Source organism: Ailuropoda melanoleuca, chromosome 9 (assembly GCF_002007445.2).
Source record: "Ailuropoda melanoleuca isolate Jingjing chromosome 9, ASM200744v2, whole genome shotgun sequence".
Taxonomy (NCBI): domain Eukaryota; kingdom Metazoa; phylum Chordata; class Mammalia; order Carnivora; family Ursidae; genus Ailuropoda; species Ailuropoda melanoleuca.
The window spans coordinates 71,331,622-71,358,283 of NC_048226.1; the positions used below are offsets into that span (position 1 = coordinate 71,331,622).

At 44.4% G+C, this 26,662-nt stretch overlaps 1 protein-coding gene across 2 annotated transcripts in view; it reads right to left on the bottom strand.

Moving 5' to 3' along the window:
* Nucleotides 1-3,484: 3,484 nt before the first annotated feature.
* The window catches only part of DPYS (dihydropyrimidinase), a 64,326-nt gene continuing 41,148 nt past the window's right edge, over nucleotides 3,485-26,662 (bottom strand). Inside the window, exons 7-9 of one of the 2 annotated variants that reach the window (XM_034668465.1) lie at nucleotides 15,632-15,839; nucleotides 5,275-5,405; nucleotides 3,485-3,880 (exon numbers count right to left, since the gene is read on the bottom strand). In XM_034668465.1, coding sequence (XP_034524356.1) covers nucleotides 5,289-5,405; nucleotides 15,632-15,839 — 325 coding nt within the window. In that variant the 3' untranslated portion in view covers nucleotides 3,485-3,880; nucleotides 5,275-5,288. The remainder of the gene's footprint in view (nucleotides 3,881-5,274; nucleotides 5,406-15,631; nucleotides 15,840-26,662) is intronic. The other variant, XM_034668466.1, reaches the window with a different exon arrangement.

Consider the following 26,662-nt stretch of genomic DNA (forward strand, 5'->3'; position numbering starts at 1 on the left):
CTGCATATTTGAGGAACAGTGGCAGCCCACGCGGAGGGGTTTTGTTTAGGGTTCTATAAACAGTAGGTGTTTAATAAATGATAGATCCATTGCTTTTTTAAATTCCTTTTTTAAAGATTTTGTTTATTTATTTGACAGAGAGAGAGAGAGATCACCAGCGAGAGAGGGAACACAAGCAGGGGGAGTGGGAGAGGAAGAAGCAGGCTCCCAGCAGAGGAGCCTGATGCGGGGCTAGATCCCAGCACGCCGGGACCATGCCCTGGGCCGAAGGCAGAAGCTTGACCACTGCACCACCCAGGCACCCCTGCTTTTTTTAATTTTTAAACTTGTCTACAGATATTATGCAAAAAAGAAGGAAAGGGAGAGAGTGGGTTTGACAAAAAGAAATCTAATTACTCTGTTTGGGCCTTCAGGGGGCTCAGGAGCAGGCAGCTGGGAAAGAAGGAGCAGAGTAGAATTTGGTGTGGGGGAGGGGCAGAGGGCGAATCTGACCCACAGAGGCGAAGAGCCAGAGGCTTTACACATATCCTCTCAATTCATATCCTCAACTAACCCCTGCAAAGGAGATACTAATTATTCCCACCTTACCAATAGAGAAAGTGAGGCTCAGGAAGGTCAAGGGTCTCAGTAAGTGGTACAAATCCAGCTTTTGTGACTTTAAGGCCCGCGACGGGCCCAGGATCCTTCCCCGGCAGGATGCCACCCCGGGTCCAGTGGGCTGGCGGAGCGCAGGGAAGACCTTGGGAGAAGAGGGGAGAGCTGTGACTGCGGGAGCTGAGAGCGGGGCCGGCTGGACCTGCAGGTGGCGCTTGAGAGCCCGTCTCCTCCGTCCCCGTGTTTCAGCTTGTGTCCCTGTTCCCAGGGCTCATGGGGCACCTGCTGGGAGGCCACATGCCCACCGACCTCCGAGCCCTCTGCAGACCCGTGCTGTGTTCTCACCGCGCCCGCTCTCACTCCGCCTTCGAGTCTAGGCTTCCATGCTCCTGCGGCCGCGGAAGGGGGGCCGGCACCGCCAAGCCTGGGGAGCTCCCTTCCCCAAGGAGAGAGCAGGGTCAAGACTTGGGCCATCTCTGGGTGGCGGGTCTCTTAGTATTTCATCACAGGGCACAGTTATCCCAGCTAGCTTGTGCGGACAGACAGGATGGGCTTTCCTAACCCTCCCAGCTGCTTCGGTGTTGGGCTAATACTACTACCAGTCTCATCTTATAAATGAAGATACTGAGGCTTAGTTAGATCAGTGAAACTGCACAGTGAAAGCGAGCCTCTTCAGCATAACTTTCCACTTAGAGAATTTGCCGGAATCTAAGTAAGGGGAGAATGTGCACACGTTAGGACCCAACAGCCCCCCTCTTCTGCACTGCCGGCACGTCCCCTGGAGGAGCTGCCGCTGCGTCCCATGAAACCTGTACAAAAATGCTTAGAGCAGCATCGTGTGTGGTAGAGCAAGACCCTGGAAACAACCTAAATGCCATCAACAGGAAAGTGGGTCAACAGACTGTGGTGTGCTTACACAGTGGAATGTTATGTGGCAGTAACATGGAATGAGAGTTAGACTGATCAAAACAAATAACTCCTAAACACCTTGACCACAAAAAAAACAAAAAAACACACAGGAATCAAAACTATATGCACTAAAACCCAAAAAAAACCCCAATGCATGCTATATGATGTTTCTGTAAGATTTCACCACGTACAACACAATGCTTGGAGATCTGCGCATGTGTAGCGAGGGTATAAAAGATGCACGTGGGAATAAAACACCAGACTCAGAACTCTGGTTCCGGTGGGGGAGGAGGGGGCCTGGAAATGGAGAGGAATACAGGGCACTTCAACTGTGTTGGTGATGTTGTATTTCTTACACAGGATGATAGATATATATGTGTGGTTATGTTCATTTTTGGGCTTTTTGTATGTTTTAATCAACTCATATTTTAATTTAGAAATTACTAAAAACCTCACAGTTAGTAAATAGAAGCGTAGAGCCCACACTTTTTGCTTCCCAGTACATCATGCTGCCCACTGAAGGAAGCAAGCGACGGAAGGTGAATATGAGGGAATGCTACTCATCCCATCTGTTCTTTGCACAGACCTTGAAAATGCAATCGTTTAGTGATGGGGGAGCTCACTTTGTACACCAGAGGCAATCCTGAGAAACATGGTATTAAATATTGATAGCTTGAATCCTGGCTTCCTATGGCTTTATATTGTTCTTTAGAATTAGGTCTCTCCAAAAATATTCATGGCAAGCCTAATCCCAGCAACAAAGGGATCCCCACATTCATTTCAAATGACTTTGTTGACACAGAATTCTATTGCTATTTCATTCTCCAGAATGACTCTATCAAACAGATAATGAATCCTCGCTCTGCATTTAAAGCAAATTTACCCTCACATACTCTACCAATTTTGTCCCTATTTTGTTCAGAGTTCTCACTCACTTCATCCCTATCAATTTAGGAATTTAGCAGGAACGCTTTCACTTCCTCCTTTCTTTAAAGATCAATAAATAAATATGCATTGAATGCCCATCAATTCCCAGTCACTCTGCTAGATGCTGGGAAAATGACAGTGACCCAGACAGGCCCTGCCCTGAATGAGCATTCAGTATCCTGGAGGAGACGGACGCATAAAGCAATGATTATAGCGCAAAAATGGGGTGCTGTGATGGGGCGTAGGCCGGGCCCTGGTAAAGAGGAACACGACCTAACATGACCTCCCATGTTGGATCCGGGAAAGCCTCCGAGAAGGGCTGATATTTAAGCCGAATAGGAGAATGAGCGGGAACCGCCTTGTCGGTAAGAAAGCAATTTAATGATTTCTTTTCAGAGTTTTCAGACATTTTTTATTGTGGAGTTTCTATTGTCAACCGAAGCAGGGGAGAATACTAATAAAATATTTTAAGGTATCTCTTACCTGACAAAAAAGACCTGTGAGTCTTCTTTAAGTGTAGTTCACTGTCCTTTTTTCTGTGTGTTCAGAAAAAATTATAACTGAGCAAACTGGATTCCTATCACTTTTTGTCAAAGGTGCAGGTGCACCCCTGATCTCAGTGAGTAAGTCAGGGGCAGATGTAGCTGAGAGTACAATTGCCCTGATTTTACTCCATGTTTGAAAAATTCCTCTTGACCTAGTTACCTAGGAGAAGACATGCTTCTCTGCATACACAGAAGGATCACAGGCCAGACCCGGAAGCACAGGGAAGGAAGGTATCACTGTAGCATCTTTCAGCCATGATGATTCTTTTTAATTCCCCCAAATCCTGTACTCATCTGTGTATTTGGATAATTTGCCTTGGACTTAATTTAAGGTTGAGTATCCAGTTTAATTACATGAAGTTTGCTCAGGGACCCACTTTCCAGAAGTTGCTGAACCAGATGTCACACAGGAAATTATGCTTTTGAATCAAAACCAATCTCGCAGAGTCCCAACCCTACAAGTTAGAAGAAGATACAGATAACCCAGAAAACAGGATATAAAATGAAGATCTAAATGTTTATTAATTATAATAGGATGTAAAACCGCAGAGTTCGCTATTTTTAAACAAATGTAGCCATTAAGAAAACCCTTAAACAAGGAAGTGATTTTTAAAATTTGAAAGTAAGAAAACCAGTACAAGCGAAGATGACATTTTAAAGTATCATCAATGAATTTTCACATCGACTTCCCATCACAATAACATTCATTTCTATCTTCAATCTTACACAGCAACAAAGTCACAGTGAGAAAGACAGCAATTGCTTCTGAAAGGAAATCAAAGAGGCCTGGAGCGATTATTTTTTCAAAAGGATCTTGGGAAGTTGAAATAAGGCTTGCTTCTCCATGGGCTGACAACGCTTAACAACGGTGATGGGAACAGCAGAATCCTTTTCTCTGATTTTACCTTTGAACAGAATAAAAGGAACTCAGTGTAACATTCTCCCTCACAAAGAGATGCAGAACTCAAGCCTAACCCCCAAGAAATGCTATAATCAAAGAAAACACGAATCCTGCTCCTATAAATTCTGTTAATAGCATGCTGCAGCGTTCAATAGAATGTCTTCCTCTTGCTAATCTTCCTCTGAATTTTTAACACAATCTTCCTGGGTTGGAAAAATAACTCCAATAGTAAGGAAATGACAAAACAAACAACAAAACAAAACAAAAACAAAAACAAAAGAACACTTGAAACTTCTGGCTGTACAGCATTGTTAAAGACAACATTCCGTAATGAAGAGAACATAGCACAGTCACCGCACCTCATTATTCAAGTCACGGGGTTTAGGGGAGCATCGGTTTTCCTAATGTGAAAATGTGGGTATGGATAAAACTAGCCCTTTGGCAGTGTCCCTAATTAACACAAACATCTATACTGTTCATTACGCCGACTCTTTGTGTAAGGCTTTTGCAGATTGTTATGTGTTGAGACGTGAAAACATCATGACATTTTAAGAATTTGGAGTTTAGTGAAATTGCAAAACTGGCTAAACTTGTAGATTTCATGAATTCAGTGGTGTTGGCAAAGCCACTCCCAAATAGACATCTGACAGTGCAGGACCAGAAAATAACTGAAAAAAAAAGAAAGGAAGGAAGGGAGGGAGGGGGGAGGGGGGAGGGAGGAATGAAGCGAAGAAGGAAGGAAGGGAGGAAATTGCTAAGAATGATGATAATAGATGTTTGACCAAAAGAAAGATCTGGATGTCAAAAGACAAAACTGAGGAAATACTGAAATATTTTTTCAAAATGACCGTATCTACAATATTATTCCAAAAATTAAGTGTGCAATAAAGTACATCAAGTACTATCAAATAATTTTCCTGAAAAATTATATTCCCCAAAGCAACATTTGATCCATTTTTCATTCATTCTAAGTTCTAGAACATAGTTGCATTTACAATATGAAGATTTATTTTCTCAGATAAAGCCCTAATTGAATAGTTTATAAATTTTGACCACGATATTATAATCTGTTTTTAGACATTAACAGGTCCCTCTGTATGCTACTGGCCTACTTGCCTCTTGCTCATATTTGATACTTCCAGGATTTGTTGAATGTTTCCTAACATCTCGGAGAATAAAGCTCTAACTGGACCAAGGCCTTCTTCAATCGGGAGGCTCATCTCAGTGCTCTGCGTCCAGCGGTCTTTTATCAGTCCTCCCTTAGCTAACCTGTCCTAGAGACGTATGTCACTTTGAAGCTTTTGACCTTGGCCTTGGACTCTTCAAATGCTTATGAAGACAGAGATGTTATTTTCATATGTTGTCATGCAGAAATGCCTTCTTTGCCCACTGTCTTACCCACAGCACCCAGCTCAGGGGTGGGCCTGTTTCCTGATCCCTGCTGCGGGGTCTTCTTTACTCTCTCTAGATTTCAGTGTGACGACTTCTCCCTTGTAGGGCTCACGCTTCACGGGGGTAGGTGTGCAAGTCTGAAACAGAACAGTTCATTTTTCTCTTGTGGTTTATTGACTTTTGGAATTCAAAGCGTAACACAGCTCCCTTGATGAAGTGTGACAGCAAAAATGAATCTTGCAAATTTATATATCACGTGCCTCCGCCCCTTGCCCTCTCACAGAAATTCCTGGCCACCTCGGGGACCTGTGCTGTGCCCCACTCTTGGCTGTGTCTGACGAAGGCTCAGGGAGCGCTCTCTAGTGAGTGTGAATGTTCTTTTCGCTGAAACTTACACGGGAGCCTCTGCCACGTCCTCACGCCCTTCTTGTTCTATTACCACCTCGCAGTCCGCCCAACCTGCTACCTTTCCCTCTAGTTTCGGTCCGAGATGTCTATATTCCTAGACTTCTTTGTTGTACCTCTCCTAAGACTCAGAGCGTTTTTTTCAAATTCTAGCAATCTATGTGTGGGTTTTCTCATTTTCTCACCTGCTCTGTGTGTCATCGGCCATCCACACACTCTCGCACCTCTAACTACCCATCTTGGGTGGCCGACTGAGCAGCAGCAGACCCCCCCGCCCCACCTTCCCGGCTGGATTTGGCTTGAGTGAATTCAGGGCTTGCTCAGAGTTTAGAAATCTGGACTATATAAACAAAGGAATTCACAAGAAGTAACTAAAGCATACTGTTTGTAAACATGGGTACAAATTCACTGACAAATCAAGAGGCAGCAAGACACAATGATTAAGGGTCTGGGCTCTGACATCAGACTGTTTGGGCCAGTTACTTATCGCTGTGTTTCAGTTGCCTCGATTTACACGGGGAGTCAGAACAGCACCTACTTTATGGGGTGTTTGTGAGAGGATTACAGAAGGGTAAATCATTCAGAATAATGCCTAGCATAGAATAAGCTCTTAACAAATACGTGTGTACACATAAATATGGACACACACACACACACACAAATAACGTTTGTCTTGTTTTGACCACCGAATGGAATATATTGTAGTGATCAACGATGGGGGTTTGGGCACACGACTCTCTAGCTTTGCCGTCCACTCGTTGTAGGAAGCTGGCGAGCTAACAGATGCCCCCCGAGTCTACTCACCCGTCTAGGAAACAGAGGAAATGAAAGCCATCTCCCAGATACAAAGCATTTCCTTCCTTCGTTCAATATTTATTGAACGCAGACCGTTCCAGATATTTTCCCAGGCACAGAGGACAAAACAAAAAAACCACACCGAGACTGTCCCTTCCGCTCTGAGATTTGACGTATGGCATCGGGCGCACGCTGAGCCCTTAGCGCCTGAGAGGAGCCCTGCCCTCCGCTCAGCAGCCCGGGTCTCCGTCCACTTTTTGTGTCTGGTTAGATGCTTTGCTGGACTTCCATTTCGGCTCACTATCGACTCCGTCCTTTTCTTCACGCTGGATGCTGTTGTCATCTTGAGGAACACCCACACTGGGAAACGGAGGACTGGCTTCCTATTTCTGCCACCCAGTCCCTGGACCTTGTGGCTATCTGGAGCCAACCACACCTGAAACTGTAAACCCACTTAAGACCCCTCTCTGACCACATCCTCCCCTTCAGGGAGGTCTTCATGTTTTTTCCTTCCTTGGTTTCCTTTCCAAGCCAGACTGTATGATCTTTCACTTAAGCCTAGGGTGACCGTGTAATTGATCCAAACTGGGGCACGTCTGAGGCTGTAAAAGGAACTAAACATAATTAACAGGCATCATCAGACCTGGCTAAGAAAGCCAGGATTCATTTCCATGTGTCACCTACAATCTGAAGGGTCTTACCTTTCTCTCTCCCTTTCAGCTTTGGCACTCAGCCAAACCTGCAGTGTATTTCAGATCAACCACTAGTGACATAAATGGGTAGATCTTTGTGTCACCTGCCAAGTTGCATCCCTCATCAGCCCCACTCTGTCTCCCTCTTCATCCAACAGTTCCTTTGAACTTTCACAGCTTGTGGTTTTCCGCTATTACTTTTCCGTCTCTCCCGGACCCCTTGGTGGGAGGTGGTGGTGAACACGGTGATGTCGGCGGGGCTGTCTTCACCAGGCGCTGCCTTCCTCAGTCGGGGGTGGGCTGTTCTTCAAGGGGCTCGGTCCCTTGGAGGATCCTTCCCCGACTCCAGCTGCAAGCTAGGGGGTAGCACGTGACTCAAACCAGGTGACCAGTGTCCTTCCCAGGTCCTCCTGCCAGGGCTAGGCCCTTGCCCATGCTGGCATTACCTAAATATAAATTGCCTAAATATCTCAGATTTCTCTTCTATGACTCAGCCCAGACAACAATCGGTCCAGACAATCATCAGTCCAGGAAGATTTAGCCCTCCCGGACATGTTCTCTATCCTGCTAACCAGTTTTCTATGATCACCTGCTTACTTGTCCCTCTCTTCCAGCAGATTCAGGGCTGGGGTACTTGCGCTGTTTTTCCATAACAAATACTCAATACACAGCTGATCAGTTTCCACCAAGGGTGTGATGGGAAGATCCCCAGCTGAGCTTTGTCTCCTCTTGGCGTGGGTTGTCCTAGCCTGGGCTGACTCCGTTTCCCTCACACTCCTTTGTTGTGCTTCACCATTTAGCAGTTCTCAGGGCTGCACTACCCCTGGCCGGCTGCCTTCTGCAGGAAGGTCTCTGCTCACCTGGTTGTCTAGGAACCACTTTCTGGCTGCTCCGTCACTGCACTCGGAGCCCGGCTGGTCACTCTGGTCACAGTGGCCACCATGTATCTCTGTCCTGACGGGCCAGGTCGGATCTGCACACGATCCCACTCTTGATGTGCCTCTGAGGCTCTGGGTAGGCAGGGCACGATTTCCCGCCAGAATGGCCGTGGGACGTTAACCACCCCTGCCCACACCGTCGCCTCCAAAACAAACCAACCCTCTCTGGGGAGGCTTTGCTGAACCACATTCACAGTCTTCCCCTTTGAGAGATGACTGGATAGGAATCAAAGACAATTTAAGCTCTGGTCCCAAGTCTCCCAGTACTTTTCACCTTTTAACATCTTCTTATCCTTAGAGGTGGGTTACATAAACCCTGTAAAGCTAGACCCACATCGTGTTCATCTTTGTACTGTGTCCTGCCCCTGGCATTGCACTCGATGTGTATTTCAGAACCTCAATAGATGTTCACTGGGACAAAATGGAAAGGTGACGGTACGCGTTCGGCAAACTCTGAAGCTGTCACTGCCTTATTCAGAAGCTCGGTGGCGTGTTCATTTTCTGAGCAGACATGACCTACAACTTTTGTGACTTGTCTCCAGTGACAATGACAAATCCCCATCTGAAGTGTGAAGTGCTCAGCCCTGACATGGCCCCCAGCATCTGGGAAGACCAATGTGTCATGCTCATGGGCTATCCGAAGTGGTTGGGTCCAAAATAAAGTGGACTTCATTCCCTAGTATCCCAGATGGGGACAATGATTAACATGGACTCCATCCTGAGTGTCCCAGCTAAGCCCATACCTAATTCTTAGAGGACATTTACGAAGGGCAGGACAAAGAAGCAGAGGGCTCTGGGTTGAACAAAGAGAGCAGGGCTCTTTCCCGCTTGCCTGCTCTTCTCCATGTTCTCCTGGCTGTCCTCCTACCTCACTGGTCAGCTTCCTCAGGCTCCTTTGCTGGTTCCTCCACTCCTCAGCCTCTGGAGGTTGGCAGCCCCCGAGCTCTATCTCAAACCCCCCTTCTTTTCTGCCTACAGTCTCCTTGGTAGCCTCAGAAGTATGGTTTCAAATCTACACGCCACAATTCCCAAATTTTAGGTCCAGCTCTGCTCTCTCCAGACTCCTTTATTCAAGTGGCTAATTGACCTCACCACAGGGAGATATTTAATGAGTGTCTCCAACAGACCCAGAACTTAAGCACCACAAACTGTAGGTGAAACAGAGGTGGGGCTTAAGGTCTCTGAGACCAAACACTGCCGTCACTTTTATGCCTATATCCCCAGGACCTTGGATAGTGCTTGGCACTCAAGAAATAGTTGTTAAATGAAGGAAGATTTCTTAACCATAGGACTTCTTAGAACTTTTTATATGATATTGGGCAATAGAATCACCTGAGAGTAACATTATCTACAGTCATGTGACAGCTTTCTCAAGATGCATCTCCAGAGACCGGTGTCCTGACTGGGAACACACCCTCAGAAGGCTCGGCTGGGTTGGGGCATCTTTCTCCCTCCATACAGGTGGGGCGCCTGGGTGGCACAGCGGTTAAGCATCTGCCTTCGGCTCAGGGCGTGATCCCGGCGTTGTGGGATCGAGCCACATCAGGCTCCTCTGCTATGAGCCTGCTTCTTCCTCTCCCACTCCCCCTGCTTGTGTTCCCTCTCTCACTGGCTGTCTCTATCTCTGTCAAATAAATAAATAAAATCTTTAAAAAAAAAAAAATTCGATGATCTCACCCACCAGCAGTTCTTTCCATCTTGATGATATCACAATCCTATAAAATGGCTTGAGGATAAAACCATGTGAGAGGCTATCCTAGTCACATACGGAACACAGATGGCCCCCCGTCTGGTAGGGTGCCGGTGGTTTTCATTGGCAGATGAAAGTTCAGTTTAGCTTTACAGCATTTCATGACGATTGTCATTGTGATGAGTTAGTTGAAAGACAAAAATGAGAATTATGTCACAACATGCAGTGCAATAAATAAATACTAATTGTAACCATCATTACACCTGCATCACTGCAGAAAAGCTTTTTGGTTAGCTGATCAGGGGAAAGAGGAAGTTTTAAGTTGATAGAAAATGTAACTGTATTGTTTGCAGAGAGTGGAGTGCTGGGATGCTGGATTTTCTGAGACCAGAAAGACCGATAGAGAAGAACCTGGGGCCACAAAAGAGGTTCTGATACCAAGCCATCCATGGAGGCTAAGAAACCAAAATATCAATAAAGACAACAGAACTTCCAGATTCCAAACAGCAGACACTGGCCCAACACTAAACAGCCCAAATGAGCAGCAAATGAAACCCGTGCCTGTCCGGTGAACTCAGAGGTACTCGGCACATACTGAACTGAGCTCTTCAGGGACGTGAATCCCCAGCGCGTGAGGAACCCCTAGGTTCAGCAGACGTGACCTATAACCGGGAAAACCTGCATTTCGATAATATTTTACAATCCATCGAATGTTTCCATTTAACCTTCGACACATCTGCTGAGCTAGTTCCCAAGGACGATGTGACAGAGCTGGGCCCTCTCATTTCAGAGATGGTTCCTCGGGTAAGTTTGCCAGTCTGAGGGTAAGGAGGGGAGGCTGGAGGGGTGACATCCTGAGGATGGGGGCAGCTGGTTATGTGTGTGGGGGGGGATTACACATTGTGATTAGTATGCTGCAGCAGAAGAGAGTAAAAGGATTGCTTTGATGGTAGGAAAATCTGGGTTTGAGTTCTGACGCTGCCACTGAGTCACTGGGGGACCTCCTTAAGCCTCGATTTCTTGCTTTATGAGATTGGGAAACTACTTTTGCCGCAGAAGTAAGGATTAAGCTGGCCTGGGGACCTAACTGGTTATCAATAAATATTTACTGAATGAATGCTGAATGGTCCCTGTATTTAGAGAGTCCCGTACACAGTGGCATGCTGGTCACTGTTACCAAGCAGCTTGGCCTTTCCTTTTCTCACCACCCCAAGAGTCCTGATTTATAGCACTTGCCTATTTCTGGGGTGTCAGTACTCCACGCCCCCCCCCAGCTGATTTCAAGCTGCCGACCTGACCTCACTGAACGAGGAGTTGGGAGGAGGGACATAAGTGTCTCTCCTGAGCCGCAATGAGCTGACTCCAACAGAGATCTCACCTTTCAGAATTATTAGCCCTCAGTCTGAGGAAATTAGGATATATGGCAGTTACCGACATCTGTTAAATTATTTTCTCTGAGCTATCACATTGAGAAAGACATTGACAAACTGTTACCTCAGAAGTGGAGAACACGCATTTCCAGGACCAGATCGGCTGTCCCTTTGATTTTATCTTATCTAAAAGGCAAATTATGCTTATCGTCGCAAAGCTTTAAAAGTTTAAAAGCTTTGGCAGCACTGCTCTGAAACCAGGCCTTGCTCCACGAAGCTATTCCTGTTTCTCTATAAAATGCAATGTGACCCTGATTTCCCAGAATAGACTGGGTTGCTTAATACTGAAAAAAAGAGAAAAAGAGATGACTTAAAGGATTGGTGAAAATTACAAGTCTAAACACAAAAATTCTAGAAAAAAATCATCCATTTGAGTTTCCAGAGCTATATTTTTGAGGGTCAAGAAGTAACAGTGTGTAAGGTGATTTTTTTTTTCCAGAGGCTCCTGAATATGTAAGTTGCTGTTACTTTTTTTTCCTCTCATTCCTTCATCCCCTCAAACTTCCCTTAAGTGACTGTTTATTAAAAAAATTGAAATATATATTTTATTTTATCAAATAGTTTGATGCCTCATCTTCTGATTTAAATTTTTTCCCTTTAGGATCAGCTGCTTAAATGTTAAATAAAGTGACAATTCCCTAAAGCTGTCAAACTGGATAAAAATGTTGTTTCTTTCCTTTGAAATTCCTCACTATATCTAATAACAGTGATAGCTGCATGGCATGATGATGGTAAGTTTTATGAAGTAATAAAATCATGGATAAGAATCAGGCTCACACCCAACTCCACTATTTGGGGTGAGACAGGGGGGCAATCTTCTGGGTAAATTGATTTAAATTTCTTTCTATGACCTCTGAAACTAAAGTCTTTGCTCCTTCCATTTGCGGTTTGTTTATTTGTCAAATTCCTACTATGTACCAAGCCCTGGGCATGAAAATATAAGATGCTGTCTTCAAGAAACCAACGCTCCAGCCAGATCAGCTGGGTTCTGGAGCAGGTGATGCGTCTCTACCATCTGTTCTTTGGGAGTCCAGAATGGTAAGTGATTTATTTTCTTGGTTTGGATAACAAGTGAACAGGAGACATGGTATGGGCTGTTTCTGCTTGCCTTCAAACTCTTATCCCCACTCACAAAATAACCTGAATATTTTAAGGGAAAATCAAAGCAAGAGCTCTAATAACCTAATGTGAATTTAAAATCTGAATGCCCAACAACTTCCTTTCTTTACCTCGGTGTGGTATTTTTCTTCTACAAAATTATCTTTGCTTAATGGAGAGAAAAAAAAATGTTTGAAATGGTTCCAGGCAACCTCCAAACCTCATTTTATCTATTTTATTTGATACTTTTCCCACACCAACGTTTTCCAAAATAGTGAATTTTCCTATGCTTTGAATTTCACAATCATTTTCTTCTCTTTTCTTGCTCTATGGAGGTCCCATGATACAGTGGGAGTCAGAAGCCATATTACAAATCCTGGCTCTTTTGTTTACTTATTGCTTATCCCAGGGAAAGTTATTTAATCTTGCTGAGACTCAGCTTTCTATTTTGTAAAATGAGGATGATAATATTTACCATATGGCTTGTGATACAGATTAAGTAAAATAATGAATATAAATTACTGGTACAGTGCGTAGCAGATAGTAAATGCTCAGAACAACACATGACAATAATGATAACAGCTATCACTGTTATTGCAAAAACAATAATGCACTTGAATGCCTTAAAAGTTGGTCATGCCAGAAGAAAATACTAAGAAACTAAAATAACTCACAAAATTGATAGTGAACTCTTGAAAAAGGAAGTTGACATGAATTTTGCCAACAAAACATTAAATGATCATTCGGAAAGGAGAACTGATGAAACCAGTTATTTGGTGATCTCTGCTGCCTCAAACATTTTTCTACTAGAGGAAGATTTAGGTAAGGTCAGCCATTTAAATACAGTTTATCAGGCTTCCCCCATTTAGTCTAGCGTCCCTGCTGGCGAGGAACTGGAACTGACGCCAGGAGCAGCCCCTTCTCGACCCACTTCAATTGTCACCTAACCTATCACTCAGTTCTGTTGTTTCTACCTCCTTATGATTTCCTAAGCCTCTCCCTTTGGGCTCATCCCTTGGATTACTGCTTCATGAGTGAATTAGCTGCTAGCAATGCCTCCAATTCAGATTAATTATTTTTTGAGAGACTTTTGTTTTTCACACCGAATGCTGAATCATTTATCTCCCATGACCTCATTTAACTCAGTCTTTATGATCTACAGTATCATTTATTACTCATGTATACAGTTTTTGGAGTCAAATAAGCAGAGTTTATGTTTTGGTCCTGCCATATACTAGCTGTGTGACCTGGATCCATGTCTTAATCAATCTTTTTTTCTTTTTCTTTCTTTCTTTCTTTCTTTCTTTCTTTCTTTCTTTCTTTCTTTCTTTCTTTCTTTTTCTTTCTCTTCTTTCTTTCTCTTCTTTCTTTCTTTCTTTCTTTCAAGATTTTATTTATTTATTTGTCAAAGACAGCACACAAGCAGGGGGAACGGCAGGCAGAGGGAGAAACAGGCTCCCTGCTGAGCAAGGAGCCCCATGTGGGACTCAATCCCAGGGATCATGATCTGAGCTGAAGGCAGACTCTTAACCTATAAAATGGGCAAAATAATTCTTCCTTCCCTCACAGAGCTGCTCCGGTGACAGCACCCATGCCCCGACTTGCATTCAGTTAACAGTCAGTAAATGTCCGTATTGCTGGTATCTATCATATAAATGGTCAGAAACGCACAGGATTCTTCTAGTCACTATCTACCTGTCACCTGTCAGCGTCAATACTTACAAATTAACCCTAGCAAAATGAACTGCAATCTTAAACATTTTGACTGAAATACAGTATATAAAGAATTATAGCATCCTGAGAATTTAAAGCATTCTGGAGAGCTTGTTTACTTAATTAAAGCTTTAGGAAGTGTTAACAACAACAACAACAACAACAAACAGGACGAATCTTGTATAATGGACTCTGAGAATCCACAGGTAAAAATTGCTCACAAGGTATAAGAGGAAAAATCAAACGGACTACAAGATCCAAATGGAATGCTCTGAAAAACAGCCAGAGAACTTGGGAAAAACAGAAGTGTATTTTAAAATGGAAAGAAGAAAGAGAAGTCTTAGAACTAATCCCAGGGTTTCAAACTCTACTGTCTCTATGGCCAGGTGAGGAGCATAGCAAGTGAAGCCTGCTGAGTGAAAATCAGAAAGGCAGCCTTGGAAGGTCTCGGCCATCCAGTCCTGGCCTATTGTCCCCATGTGGGATGAAGGGCACAGATTGCCTCCACCCACCCCAAATCCAGCAATTTATATGGCTTTAATCTGAAATTTTCTGACAAGGTAGTGTACTTAGTGAGATGAATTTTCAAAACACAGCGTAAAGTAAACAAAGGTGTAAAAGCCCAAGATATATTAAGAGCAAATATCTCTTTATAATAACATTTATTACAAACAAAGTCTTGGGGGAACTTTGTTATGGATTTAGTCATCAAAAGAGGAAAGCAAAGAGACAAAACTAACATTTGGCCCCTACTATGGGCGTTGTATTTAAAACTCCCATTTGAGTCCTACAATTTGTTAAGAAGGAACTGTCATTCTCTAGATGAGGCAACTGAGCCCAAGGATGAGAGATCTTGGTCTTGGCCACAGAGCTAGGAAATGGAAGGGCAGGGTAGAATTCATATTTAGATCTACCTGAACCCCAAACTCCACCATTGCTCTTATGGCCATTAGAATGAACCTTCATACATTCAACTATAAGGAGCAGAATTTTTGAGGAGCCATTCATTGCTAAGCTCTGAACTCCACCTCTGTTTCTGCACGGAGACCATGCCTCCCACAGCTGCTCGCAAACAGCGACAGCATGCCATATAGCCGGTTGACAGAAGACTTGGCTCGAGGGCTGCCCCAAGGCCTTGCTCAGTCTGTCTTAGACTATATGGCAGACTAGCATGCTCCCACTCCTTTTTCTCTCTTCTTCACCAGGGTAGACTTGAATTGCAGTCTGTAGGCTCTCCCAGCCTTTTCTGGCTCCCTCCCATCTTTTCACACAGGGGTTTCCCCTAGTAAAAACACACGTGTCTGCTTCCTGGAGGCCACTGACTAACTCAATTGTCAAAAGTCCCCAGAGACTTTGAACTTGCCTGGGGAAACCTGACTTGGTCATGAGGAAACTCTCCATAGACACACCAATCTGCAAGGGACAACGCATCCACCCAATAATGATTTTTCTTCGAAAACTGGTATTTTTCTGGAACCTCTCCCATCAATCCTGACATTCGAAGAACGTGTTAAATCGAGCATATGTGCCAGCATCACCACCAACATTCAGGAACAAGTGACAGTCCAGCCCCTGGTCACAGTACGCTTCTGCACAACTCACCTGGTCCCGCTGTTTGATCCGTTTGTAAATATACTCGGCAAACGGTTTGCGAGGAATAAATTTCCCATCTCCTGCCGTGACACTGAAGACTCCAGCTTCATACACCACTTTGCCTCTGGAAATAGTCACGAGGGGCACCCCATGGCAAACCATGCCCTCGAAGATGTTGAAGTTAACGGCCTGATGATGAGTTTTTGCCGAAATAGTCCTGTTTGTAAAAACAAAGACCCTCCAGATCATCACCAGCTCATCGGACAAATGTAAGATATTAAAAGAACGACTTTAGAAGAAAATTTAGCAACTCTATTAAGCCATATTAAGCTTTATCATTTGAACAAGTGACTTTAAGAATAGAACACAGCATTAACATTTCATTACAAAGTAATTACATTTTCTGAGAGAAAAACCCACTAGATCACTTCTTATGGTGATTAATGAGGATGAAGTGGGTGAAAGGAAGGTTTTGTCTTTCACATTTAGATTTTTAAATTAATTTTTACAACATGTATGAGTCTGATGAACACACTGACCCAGTACCCAGCTCTACAGAATTTTATCTTTCTGCAGATGCATGTCAGGCTTTTTCATCACCTCTCCCCAAATCCCATTCCTGTCCCTCCCTTCCCAGAGATTTGCTAATTGGTAGTTATCAAATTGAATTTGGTAGTTATCAAGGAAAACTATATCTTGAATTTCTTTCCCTTGTCTGAGGCAAAACTGAAAATTTGAGGATAATAAAATAACAAAATACACTAGAATATAACCTCTTAGCAGGATCTATGTTATCCATTTGCATATGCATCGTCAGTCTCAGTGGTTTATTAATACTTTCAATCTTACACAGTATGATCGATGACTTCCAGGCTAGATACTTGGAAATGTTGGAGGTCTTCTTGCCATAAATCTCATTTAGTGGAAAGGGGTGGAGGGGAAGTGATCTGGCAGCTGTGAATAATATGAGCATAATCTGAATTCTGGTAGAAATTTCTACAAGCCCTCTCNACTTTCAATCTTACACAGTATGATCGATGACTTCCAGGCTAGATACTTGGAAATGTTGGAGGTCTTCTTGCCCTAAATCTCATTTAGTGGAAAGGGGTGGAGGGGAAGTGATCTGGCAGCTGTGAATAATAGCATAATCTGAATTCTGGTAGAAGTTTCTACAAGCCCTCTGAGGAATGGATTGAAGAGAACTACTTTGCTAAAAACCCCAAGGCTGAGTCTAAGTCAAAGGAACAACAGCCCAAAGCTCCCTCAACCCTCATCCGGAAGGATGGAGCTGGGACTTTCAGAGCTTCTGTGTGCTGTCATCCTAGAAATGAATGAGACAATGCTGGCCTTGATCTTGGGCCCAGAACCCTACAGCCAACTACCTACTTGGTTTCCAACCCTCATGTGTCCAAACAGAATTCTTGATTTTTAATGCCTCCCACAACTCCCCACTCGAGTTTGTTCCTCCCGTGAGTTCCCCAACTTAGTAAATTGTACCACTCTCTACTTTTCCACAACCGCCCCTGCCATCAAGCTATCATCAAGCCTGTTGGTTCTATCAACAAAGTAATAATAATAATAATAATAAATCCCAAACCTGCCCATTTCTGTGGCTCTCCATTGTTCCCACCCAAGTCCACGCCACCATCATCTGTCATCTGAGTGACCCCAACACCTCTTATTGGCCTCTTTGTTTCCCCTCTTACCTTCTACACTCTTCACCACCGTCCACAAAGAGAAGCCTTAGGAACCAGAACCAACTTAATGATACAAAGAAAAATTGTAAAGGGGTGCCTGGGTGGTGCAGTTGGTTAAGCACCTGACTCTTGGTTCTGGCTCAGGTCATGATTTCAGGGTCGTGAGATCGAGCCCCGCATCGGGCTTCATGCTCAATGCAGAGTCTGCTTAAGACTCTCTCTCCCTCCCTGTGCCCCGCCCCACCCCAAATGAATAAATACATCTTAAAAAAAACAACAAAGAAAAGTTGAAAAGATCAAATGAATCAGAGGTAGGTACAAATACAGTAACAATACTTTCAAACACTAAGGAGGAGGGAAGGCGTACTGATCGAATAGTAAGTAATGTCACTAAAGTAGGAAAATGAATAAAATATTTAAAGGGTTACTAAGAATAGAATGAGTTACGATGAGCTATGAGTTGGTGATGAGAGATACAAACTCAAAGAAAATAAATCAAAGGAACAATATAGAGGAGCTTCAGACTTAAGGGTTAAAGTGAGTTTTTACAGCCCCCACAGTCTCTTTCTGATACTTCCATAGTCTGGGCTGCTGTTTTCCTACCTATAACAGTTACACTGATGGCAGAAACTCGGGCTTGTTTTGTAAAATGTGACATAAACATGACTGGTGGACGCATCAGTAAGGCCGCAAGAGAGAGAAAGTAAAATGCATACAAATCGCTGCTGAAGTGCTTACTAAATACAAGAATGGGAGGCAAATAAGGGGAAACCCTAAACCATAAAATTCTATTTTTCCTGATGGGGAGTTAAGAATTACCGACGNGGAGTTAAGAATTAGCGACGCTCTTAGGGAAACGATCTAACAGAGGTAATAAGCTCTGTACACCAAGACTGTCATCACGATAGCTATTCAAAATCCGAAGCATAGTAATCTTCTAGTGACTATTCAATGGAATATTGGGCATCTGTGCAAGACTAGAATCACGAATATGCTGGGGAAGCAAAGAAAACTAAAATTGCATAATAATACACAGAAAAACATTATATACGAAGTATGAATATTATATCCACAAGGAAAATACATATGCAGGCGGACAAAGACAAAAGGAAAAATACTCAGTAAAGTGCTTTTGTGGGCTAGGAAGAAGTGAATATGCAAAAAGACCCAGATAAGAAAGCTAAAGGTCTGTGACAGCAAAAATGTTAAATCAGATTTCTCCGCCTCAGCCAAATAAAGGTCATGACCTTGACTTTCTCAGCCTTGGGGTTCCAAGAGAGAGAAGACAATTAGGCAACATCTAAGTGACTCTTTATAATAAGGCATTATGTAAATGAGGTCCAATTAGCACAAAATGTAAATTCCAGGCAATATCACCAGCAGCAAAAGGAATGCGTTCGCACTTCCTCATTGGGCTCCTCCACCAACCCTTGCCTTCCAGCCCGGCTGCCATCCTCCAGTTCTATGCGAGCTTCCGCACTTCGGGATCTTGGTGCATGGAGTTTTCTTCACTCCAGATCCCTCCTCCCTGCTCACATCCACTTTCCCTAAGACCCCACTCAAGAGTCCAGGGGCCATGTTCATGACATCTTAATAAAGCTGGGGGACAAAGAGAATACTGGCCCTGAGAAGCTGACCTCAATGGCCCTCTTTCTTCCGTGGTTGAGCACTATTTGAATGCTAAGTCATCTAACGATCGGCCTCTTTTCCTACTTGGTGCACGCTTTAAGACTGAGGCCATGTTGTCTCATCCCCTGCACGCCGTAGGTGCTTAATAAATATGTAGGAAATGAACGAAAAGAATCGTATGATTTTCCTTCTGTGTGTTTTATTTCCTGCTTCCACTGTCCTCTAGGATGTGACTGTGTTTTGGAAATAGAGCACTAAATTTAACGAGAGGCAAACATCTAACCCCAGAGTTCCGTTGTATACATTTCTGGTGAGCTGTACAAGCTCATTACTAATACCGACATACATAAATAAAGAAGTAAATTGTTATAATTATCATTCTTAATTGCACCTCATCAAGTTATATGAAATGCTTGTTCATCAATACCTGGCAATATTTAGCAATGCCTATGTGATCAACACTAATAAGCACACAGGTGAGTATTATTACCCTTGATCCCCGCTGATAATGCTGCACCGGAGCTGTGTGAGAGCCTGTCCAAGGATCACACCGTCTGATAATGAATGAACCTCTGAGAGGTCAGAATAACTTTCACTTGAGAATCCTGGTATATTCGTAATCCTGCCATAAGAAGGTTAAAAAAAATTGTGGTACGTTTCAATATTTAATTGTTTTAAAGAAAAATAGAATGCAACAGCATCATGAGATTTCTAACATTATGACAAAATGTATTTAAAATTTATTCATTACTAGTGCAGTGTGGGAGATGGGGTCCATTAATGGAATGAACACAAGTTCAAAGTCACATAATTGCCTTTGTAAGGATACCTGTTGTTCCTTTGAACACGCTCCCTGAAAGGCAGAGGCCTTCTGTTTAGGCAAAAGCCGAAAACATGCTTTCCCACCCTCCTTTGCAGCTGGGGCCCAGTTATGGGATCTGGCCTCCTCCAAAATAGTGCCCTCGCGCCAGCCTTTGCATGGCAAGCTGGTGACTCGGGAGGCAGGTGTCACAGGAATCCACGTTGGTTAGGATGGAGACGGGTAAATCCTGCTTTTAGGGCCAGCTGCGACAGAAGGTTAGCAGCAGGGTCCAGCCTTGCTTCGTGAAGCCATCCGTGGTAACTGTGCCCAGGGGCGGCACTGGGCTCTCCGTTGCCCTGGGGTAGGCCAAGGGCATTGGTCCTGGCTGTAGAGCCTCTCATCCTGTCCTCTGGTCCTTCTGGAGATTCTCTGAGCCCCGCAGTGTCTGTCCTTTAACACAGCTCCCTTTTGTTTAACTGCCTGGAGTTTATTTCTTTTGGTTGCAGCTAAGAACCTTGCCTGATAAAAATCTTTTTCTTTCAATATTTGCAATGTGTCTCTGGAACTTTAAGAAAAATATTTTGTAATAACCTCAAAAGTATAAAATTGAGGGCTTCCTTGAGCATGAAGCCTGAGGCCAACTGCCCTTCAGGCCTGTCCAGTGACAGGTCCTGAGCAGAAGAGAGCACGAAGTACTGTCTCTTCACTCTCTGCCTCAGGCCACTGTCATGCAGGACATAGGAGTGGGCCCATCCTACTCAGTACTTCATGGAAAAATAATGAAACATCCTCCAGGTTTTCATAAGTTGCTTACAGGGGCTCCCTCGGATGCAGCACAGGCCCAGGTATGAAAGACAAGGTCAGATTCATATAACCTCCCCCGCAGAGCCGGTGGGCCCTGCGTCACCTGTGAGCCGGCAGCGCTTCGAACACTGAGAGACCATTTGGGAAGAAAGCAAGAATGCACCTACCCAGACTCTGACTAAAAGAGAGATTGAGTTAACGGACTCAGACGTCATCGCGGTGAGGTTCAGCAACACTGTGAGATACACTGGAGCACGGGTCATGGAGCTTGGCGGGGCATTTTGGTTCTGAAATGGGCCACACACATAGCTCCATCCTGAGAAACGCAAGGTGGCAAGCACTGTAGTTTTGTCCCTTGGCTTTCATGCTCCCTTCCTCCGGTGTCAGCACCCCAATTTTTCTTTAAGACCTTTCTCTCCCCCTGTTGGAGAGAATTTGGTAAGACAGGCATGGTACCCTGTTCTTACCCAGCCAAGGGATGGGCAATTGCCTTTTGTTTGCCAGCAATCTGAATCACTGGCAGAATGAAAAAAAAAATTAAAAGTGATTGGCAGGTGCACTCCTGAATGCAAACCAATTCCGGCGGCAGGCGGACCCCGGCTCCATCCTTTCCAAGCCTGCAGCACTGACTGTTCCTTTGGTCAGTGAGCTCCCCATAGCCATCCCGTAGAGTGTGTTTTTTGCTTAAGGGAGAACAAGTTGGTTACTCTTGTTTGCAACCAAAGACCCTGACTCTCCCTTGGAGAGTAATTCCCTTAATGAGGAGCCCATGGATAATAACTCTGAGGCAAAGTTCAAAAGTTCTGTGATTCAAAAGGAACCTAGAAGCTACGTGCAACCAAATGTGTCTGCAAACAGAGGCAAAGGTGGGGTGATGCTCTGATTCCAGTTGTAAGCCAGACCCAAGAGCTGCGAGAGTCATCACCAAATCTTTTTCAAATTTAACAGTATGCAAGCTAGCTCAGGAGAGTAGCATTTTGGAGATCCCTTCTCTCGAATGGCTGGGCTGTTGACCTGTTCGGGGGTGACAGGAAGGATAAGAATGATCAAAGCCTTCCCAGGGGCTAAGGGAGGCTGGGATGGCCGGGCCACTGCCTCTTCATTAGCAGATTCACAGCAAGGGTGTTCTCAGTGGTCACTCTGCCCCAAGGGAAAAGCTGCTCTTTGTCAAGCTCGCTTTGAGCCTGTATCAAAGGGCACGTCTCTCTGCAGAGGGGCGTCAAGTTTGTCTTCCCAAGTCCCAATTATACACATCTCCGAGGCTCAAGCTGAGAGGGCAGAGAAGCCCTGAAGATAACATTAAGCTATTTTCCAGCTTAGTCAATAACTTTGATACCACTCACATCACAGCTGCCGAGAAACATTCTGTCCCTTTGCAAAGAGCTTTCTATCAAAGAGCCGTGTGCTCTCCTAGATGAGAAAGTCACCGAAGCAAAGCCTGCAGGAGACTGCAACCCCGCCTCTGTGCACTGGGGGAGAACACTGTGCAGGGCAAGAGCATTTCTGAGAGCAGCGTGCGTCTTCTTGACCCCAGACCAATGACTTGTTTCGGTACTTAGTTCTATTTTCTCCAGCTCAGCCACTTTGTCCATGGCATGGACAGGTTGCCATGAGAACCCAAAAAAGTTTCTAAAAATCATGTCAGGTCTGTTAGTGGCTTCTTTAAATCTATACCTCATCTCTCCACACTGTGTTCTGGACACCTTATCTACTCACAGGAAAGAATCATCACCAGTCTGTGGAGTAGGGGCTAGTATTACTCCCACGCAATAAACGAAGATGAGACACAAAGAGGCTTATAACTCACCCCACATTGCACAGTTCCTGTAGGTCAGGGGAGATAAGAAGCTGGGGTCTGAACCCCTAGTCAATGCACCCTTGAACGCTGCATGGGAAGCCACCAGGACAGCATTCAGTCAAAGAAAGCACTCTTCATCAACCAGAAAACAAATGGGAAGCAGCTCATTCCCTACTTCCTGATGTTTCTTAGTTTGTTTTCTATTTAGCAGCAAGGGATTTAGTGTGCTGTTACAAATTTCTTAGACCAGAATTGACCGGTCATTCTCAATATGATCATGATGGAAGGTATTTCTTTTTTGACATGGGTTCCAATTGTCTATTTCAAACTACCTCTTCTGTCAATTTCTGGGACCTGACAAGTTCTATAAATGGGGGGCACAGCAGCCACATCTCTGGAAGTGCTAAACGGTGTTACTTCAAGAACATTGTCATTATTAAGCAAAATTTCTGCTCACTGCACCCATCAATCTTCCACCCTCTCTTCAGACTTTTCCACCTGCCTCCCACAGAATAGAAAATGGGAATTGCTTCAGCCACGTTATTAAATCTAAATTGGACAATAACTTGGAACTCTATTGGCGCTCAATGCATGACAAGACATTTAATGTGGGTTCATAAAAATGCTCCCCAACATTGACTTAAAGAAATAAAAGGTAACCCTGCTATTTTGTCCTTGAAGTTATATCATACTGGTCAGGAATGGTGGTGGCGATCATGGTTAGAGAAAGTGAATTTAACAGTTGACCTTGGAGGTCGGTGTCATTCCTGCACCTTCCATGCCTCACACAGCACTGAGCAAATAGAAGGCATTTTATATACGTATTTGTTTATCTGAAAATAACTTATTAATAAATGTCTACATTATTACCTAACATAAATATTTCATGTTCTATATACTAGTTTTCATTAAGTGGGGAACTAAAAATGATTCAGTGTCTTAAAGGAACAGGAACTGAATGTGAATCAGCAAAAGCTAGCATGATTCTAGGATGTATGTCCTATGAATATTGAGCAGATAAGTGCATATAGGTGAGGTATGATTATTAGCTTGTACCAGGCAAGGCTGTTGGCCTAATATATTGGTTGGAGTTAAAAACAACTTTCTGAGGTGGTGTGTGGACTTGTAATTACCTTGTCCCCATGTTGGGAAGTTGCCTCACCCTTGGCTGATGACATTGTTTGACAGACTACGTATGGGAACTTGGGCAGAAACAAGATGTCAGTTCTCTATGCGGGAATACATGGGCTAAGTTTCACATGATATCCTTCCTGAAAAGTCAGAGTAGGACAGGTACTTGGAATGTTCAGCTGTAATGCTATATTTTAGGGAGAGAAAGGAATGCCTGGAATCGAAAGGGAAGACAGTTGAGCTCTTTACAGGGATAGAAAAGAGAAGGATGGGTACCAGAAATGAACGGGACACTTCTAACTTACTGGTTTTTTTTGAAAGGAAGATGACCTATTTTCCCTCCATCCCTACTGAGGGGAATAAAAAGAGATAGTAAGCATAAACACTGGCAGATGAAATGGAGTTTGACACTGGAAAATCACTGCTTGACAACTGAGAGGTGCGTTAGTGGAGGAGAGAGGCAAAGGCTGTGGCCAGGTGAGAGTGCCGGATGCAGGCTGCCTGAGAACTGGGTGACGCCCACAACGCCGAAAAGAATTCCTTCCATCTTCGATCCAAGGAAGGGAAGCCTGGCCTCCAGAATTCCCCAGAAGGTGATGAGGGAAGCATCATGTCACATGATTCTGTTCCTGAGTCATTTCAACAAGGGGCTCTCAGAAATTCCAAAATCACTGAAAACATTTACTCATAATAACCATAACAAATATTCATGGAGTCTTTACTCTGTGATAGGCATTGACAGCATTATCTTCTTCAATCTTCACAGGAAGCCTGGGATGTTGGTATATTATTATTATCCCTATTTTATGGATGAAAAAACTGAAGCTGGAAGAGTTTAAATTGCTTAGGACACAGCTCAAGTGTGGCAAAGACAGATCTCGAGCTTAGGTCTCTGAGTTCAAAGGCTTCCCTTTAATGACGAAAAGCAGCTCATTTTAATCACAATGCTGGGTCAACAAGCTCTTTCAGAAGTTGCTTGAGTCTTAGTAGATAACTATCCAAAGAACACATCTCTTTCAGAAGTTGCTTGAGTCTTAGTAGATAACTATCCAAAGAACACATACCAGCACTGTGCTTCTCAGTTTCTGCTGGGCTAGCAAGTTTTACCTAACCTTGACTGCTCAAGGACCATCATTCACCTTTGAATTGATGGAGCTGCTTATGATCCAACCGTCTAAATGGAATTTCTTTAGTATGTTCTAGACTTGAATGGTATTCAGTTGCAAATAACAAAGTAATCTTTTCCATCATTTCTTGATCCACTGCCTGAAGACTGTGCTGTGAAGAAACACGGACCAAGAGCTGATGAAGTTCCAAAGGCTTCCTCAGTGTCCATGTGTGAACTGGAGGTCCAGAACGTCCATCAGAGGACATAATGTTCAGTGAGAGGAATCTTAATCTCCAAAACTCTAAATCAGAGGTTGGAAAACTATAGCTTGCAGGTCAAATCAGATCTACAGCATGTTTTTGTAAATAGTTTTATTGGCACACAGACTTGTACATTCCTTTGTATATGATCTGTGGCTGCTTTTGTACTACAATGGCAGAGTTGAGTGGTAGCAACAGAAATCCTACAGCCCATAAAGCTTAAAATATTTACTATCTGGTCCTTTACAGAAGGAGTTTTCTGACTCCTGCTCTAAACACCTCCTGTGACAGTAACAACAAAATAAAAACAAAACAAAAACAAAACACCAGGCCCTTGGGAGACTTGGAAGACCTAAAACCTTGACAAGGGAGAGAGCTGCAAAAAGAAAAAAGAAAAGGCCAGGAGAGAAAGAGAAAGAGAGAAGGAGGGGTAAAAACAAAAACAAAGAAATAATAAAAAGAGTGCAAAGGAAGGCAAGAAAGATGACCAAAAAGTTGTGGGGCACAGGGACACCACTGCCCATCCCAGTAAGTTCCAGGTTTCATCACTGCCCACAAAGCATCTGCTATATTCCAGGTACTTCCATGTGCATCATCTCACTTAACCTCTCAACAACCCGTAGGATGATTTCTGTTTATCAGATGAGGGAATGGAGACTGAGAGATGAGTGACTTGCCTGAGAAGGGGTGAGGCCAGAAATAAGACACAAGCAGGCTGAACCCCCCACTCCACCCTCTCTCCACCACACCCCAGGCCATCAGTGACCTCACACCTGCCCCCCTGCCCCCATTCAGGGATGAAAGCACCACATTCTTCACTCATTAAAATTTATCAGAACCCTTGGAATTTTGATAGAAATTATCTGCCTTCCATTTGGGCAAGAGCTGGGCGGCAGCTGACCATCTAGTTCAGCCATGGTGCACGCCAGTGGTTCATGGACCCTCCGCAGGGAGATCCCTTTGGAGGCTCTGTCAGAAGCATAGCCCCAGAGTCCCAATTAGNTCCAATTAGCCATAAGGTTGTACAGTTCAAACATGACCCAACCCAAAAGGCACCCATTTCTAGGAAGTGCTATGGGGTGGCAGGGGCAGGCTGCAGGGCTAACGTCGTCATGACAAGGGCATCTCTGCACCCTGCAGCAGACGAGATGATGCTGAGAGGTGGGGGCAGGGCAGCCAGTGACCGGGGCTCGGCCACAGCACACAGCGTGCCTCAGGGCAAGCTCAGCCATTAAGGAGGCAGGACTTCTGGCCCCCAGAGGGGCTGGACAAGCTCCCCGCTGCTGTACAAACCCGCCGACGTGAGCACCCTTGAGCGTAATTGCTAACATTCCCAGGGTGCCCACTGGTCAGACGGGGAACTGGAGGCAAACCAAGGACAATCCACTTGCCCCAGGTTAGACTGTCATTCCGGAGGGAGGCCCCATTATGAACCCAGGAGGTCTGACTCCAGACACCTCTCAGCTGCAGGCATTGTCCTCTAACCTCTGCGTGGCGGGTGCCCCGTCCTGCCCTGCTCTTTGGGAACCTGTAACTTGGCAGTGTTTAAGTGCTTAGACAGGAGTCCACAGGCCTGCCCTGAATCCCAGCTCTGCCCTTTTCAGCTGTGTGATTTGGGGCAAATGACTAACCTCTCTGACCCTCGGTGTCTTCACCTTGAAACAGACACCCACCTTNCTTGAAACAGACATCCACCTTGAAAATGGCATCTATGCCTCAAGGGGTGGAGGGTGGAAGGGAAGCAGAAACCACTCTGCAGCTTCGAGTATGGGGCTGGGTCCTCTCCAGGTGTGAGCAGCCGCCGCTCCGCC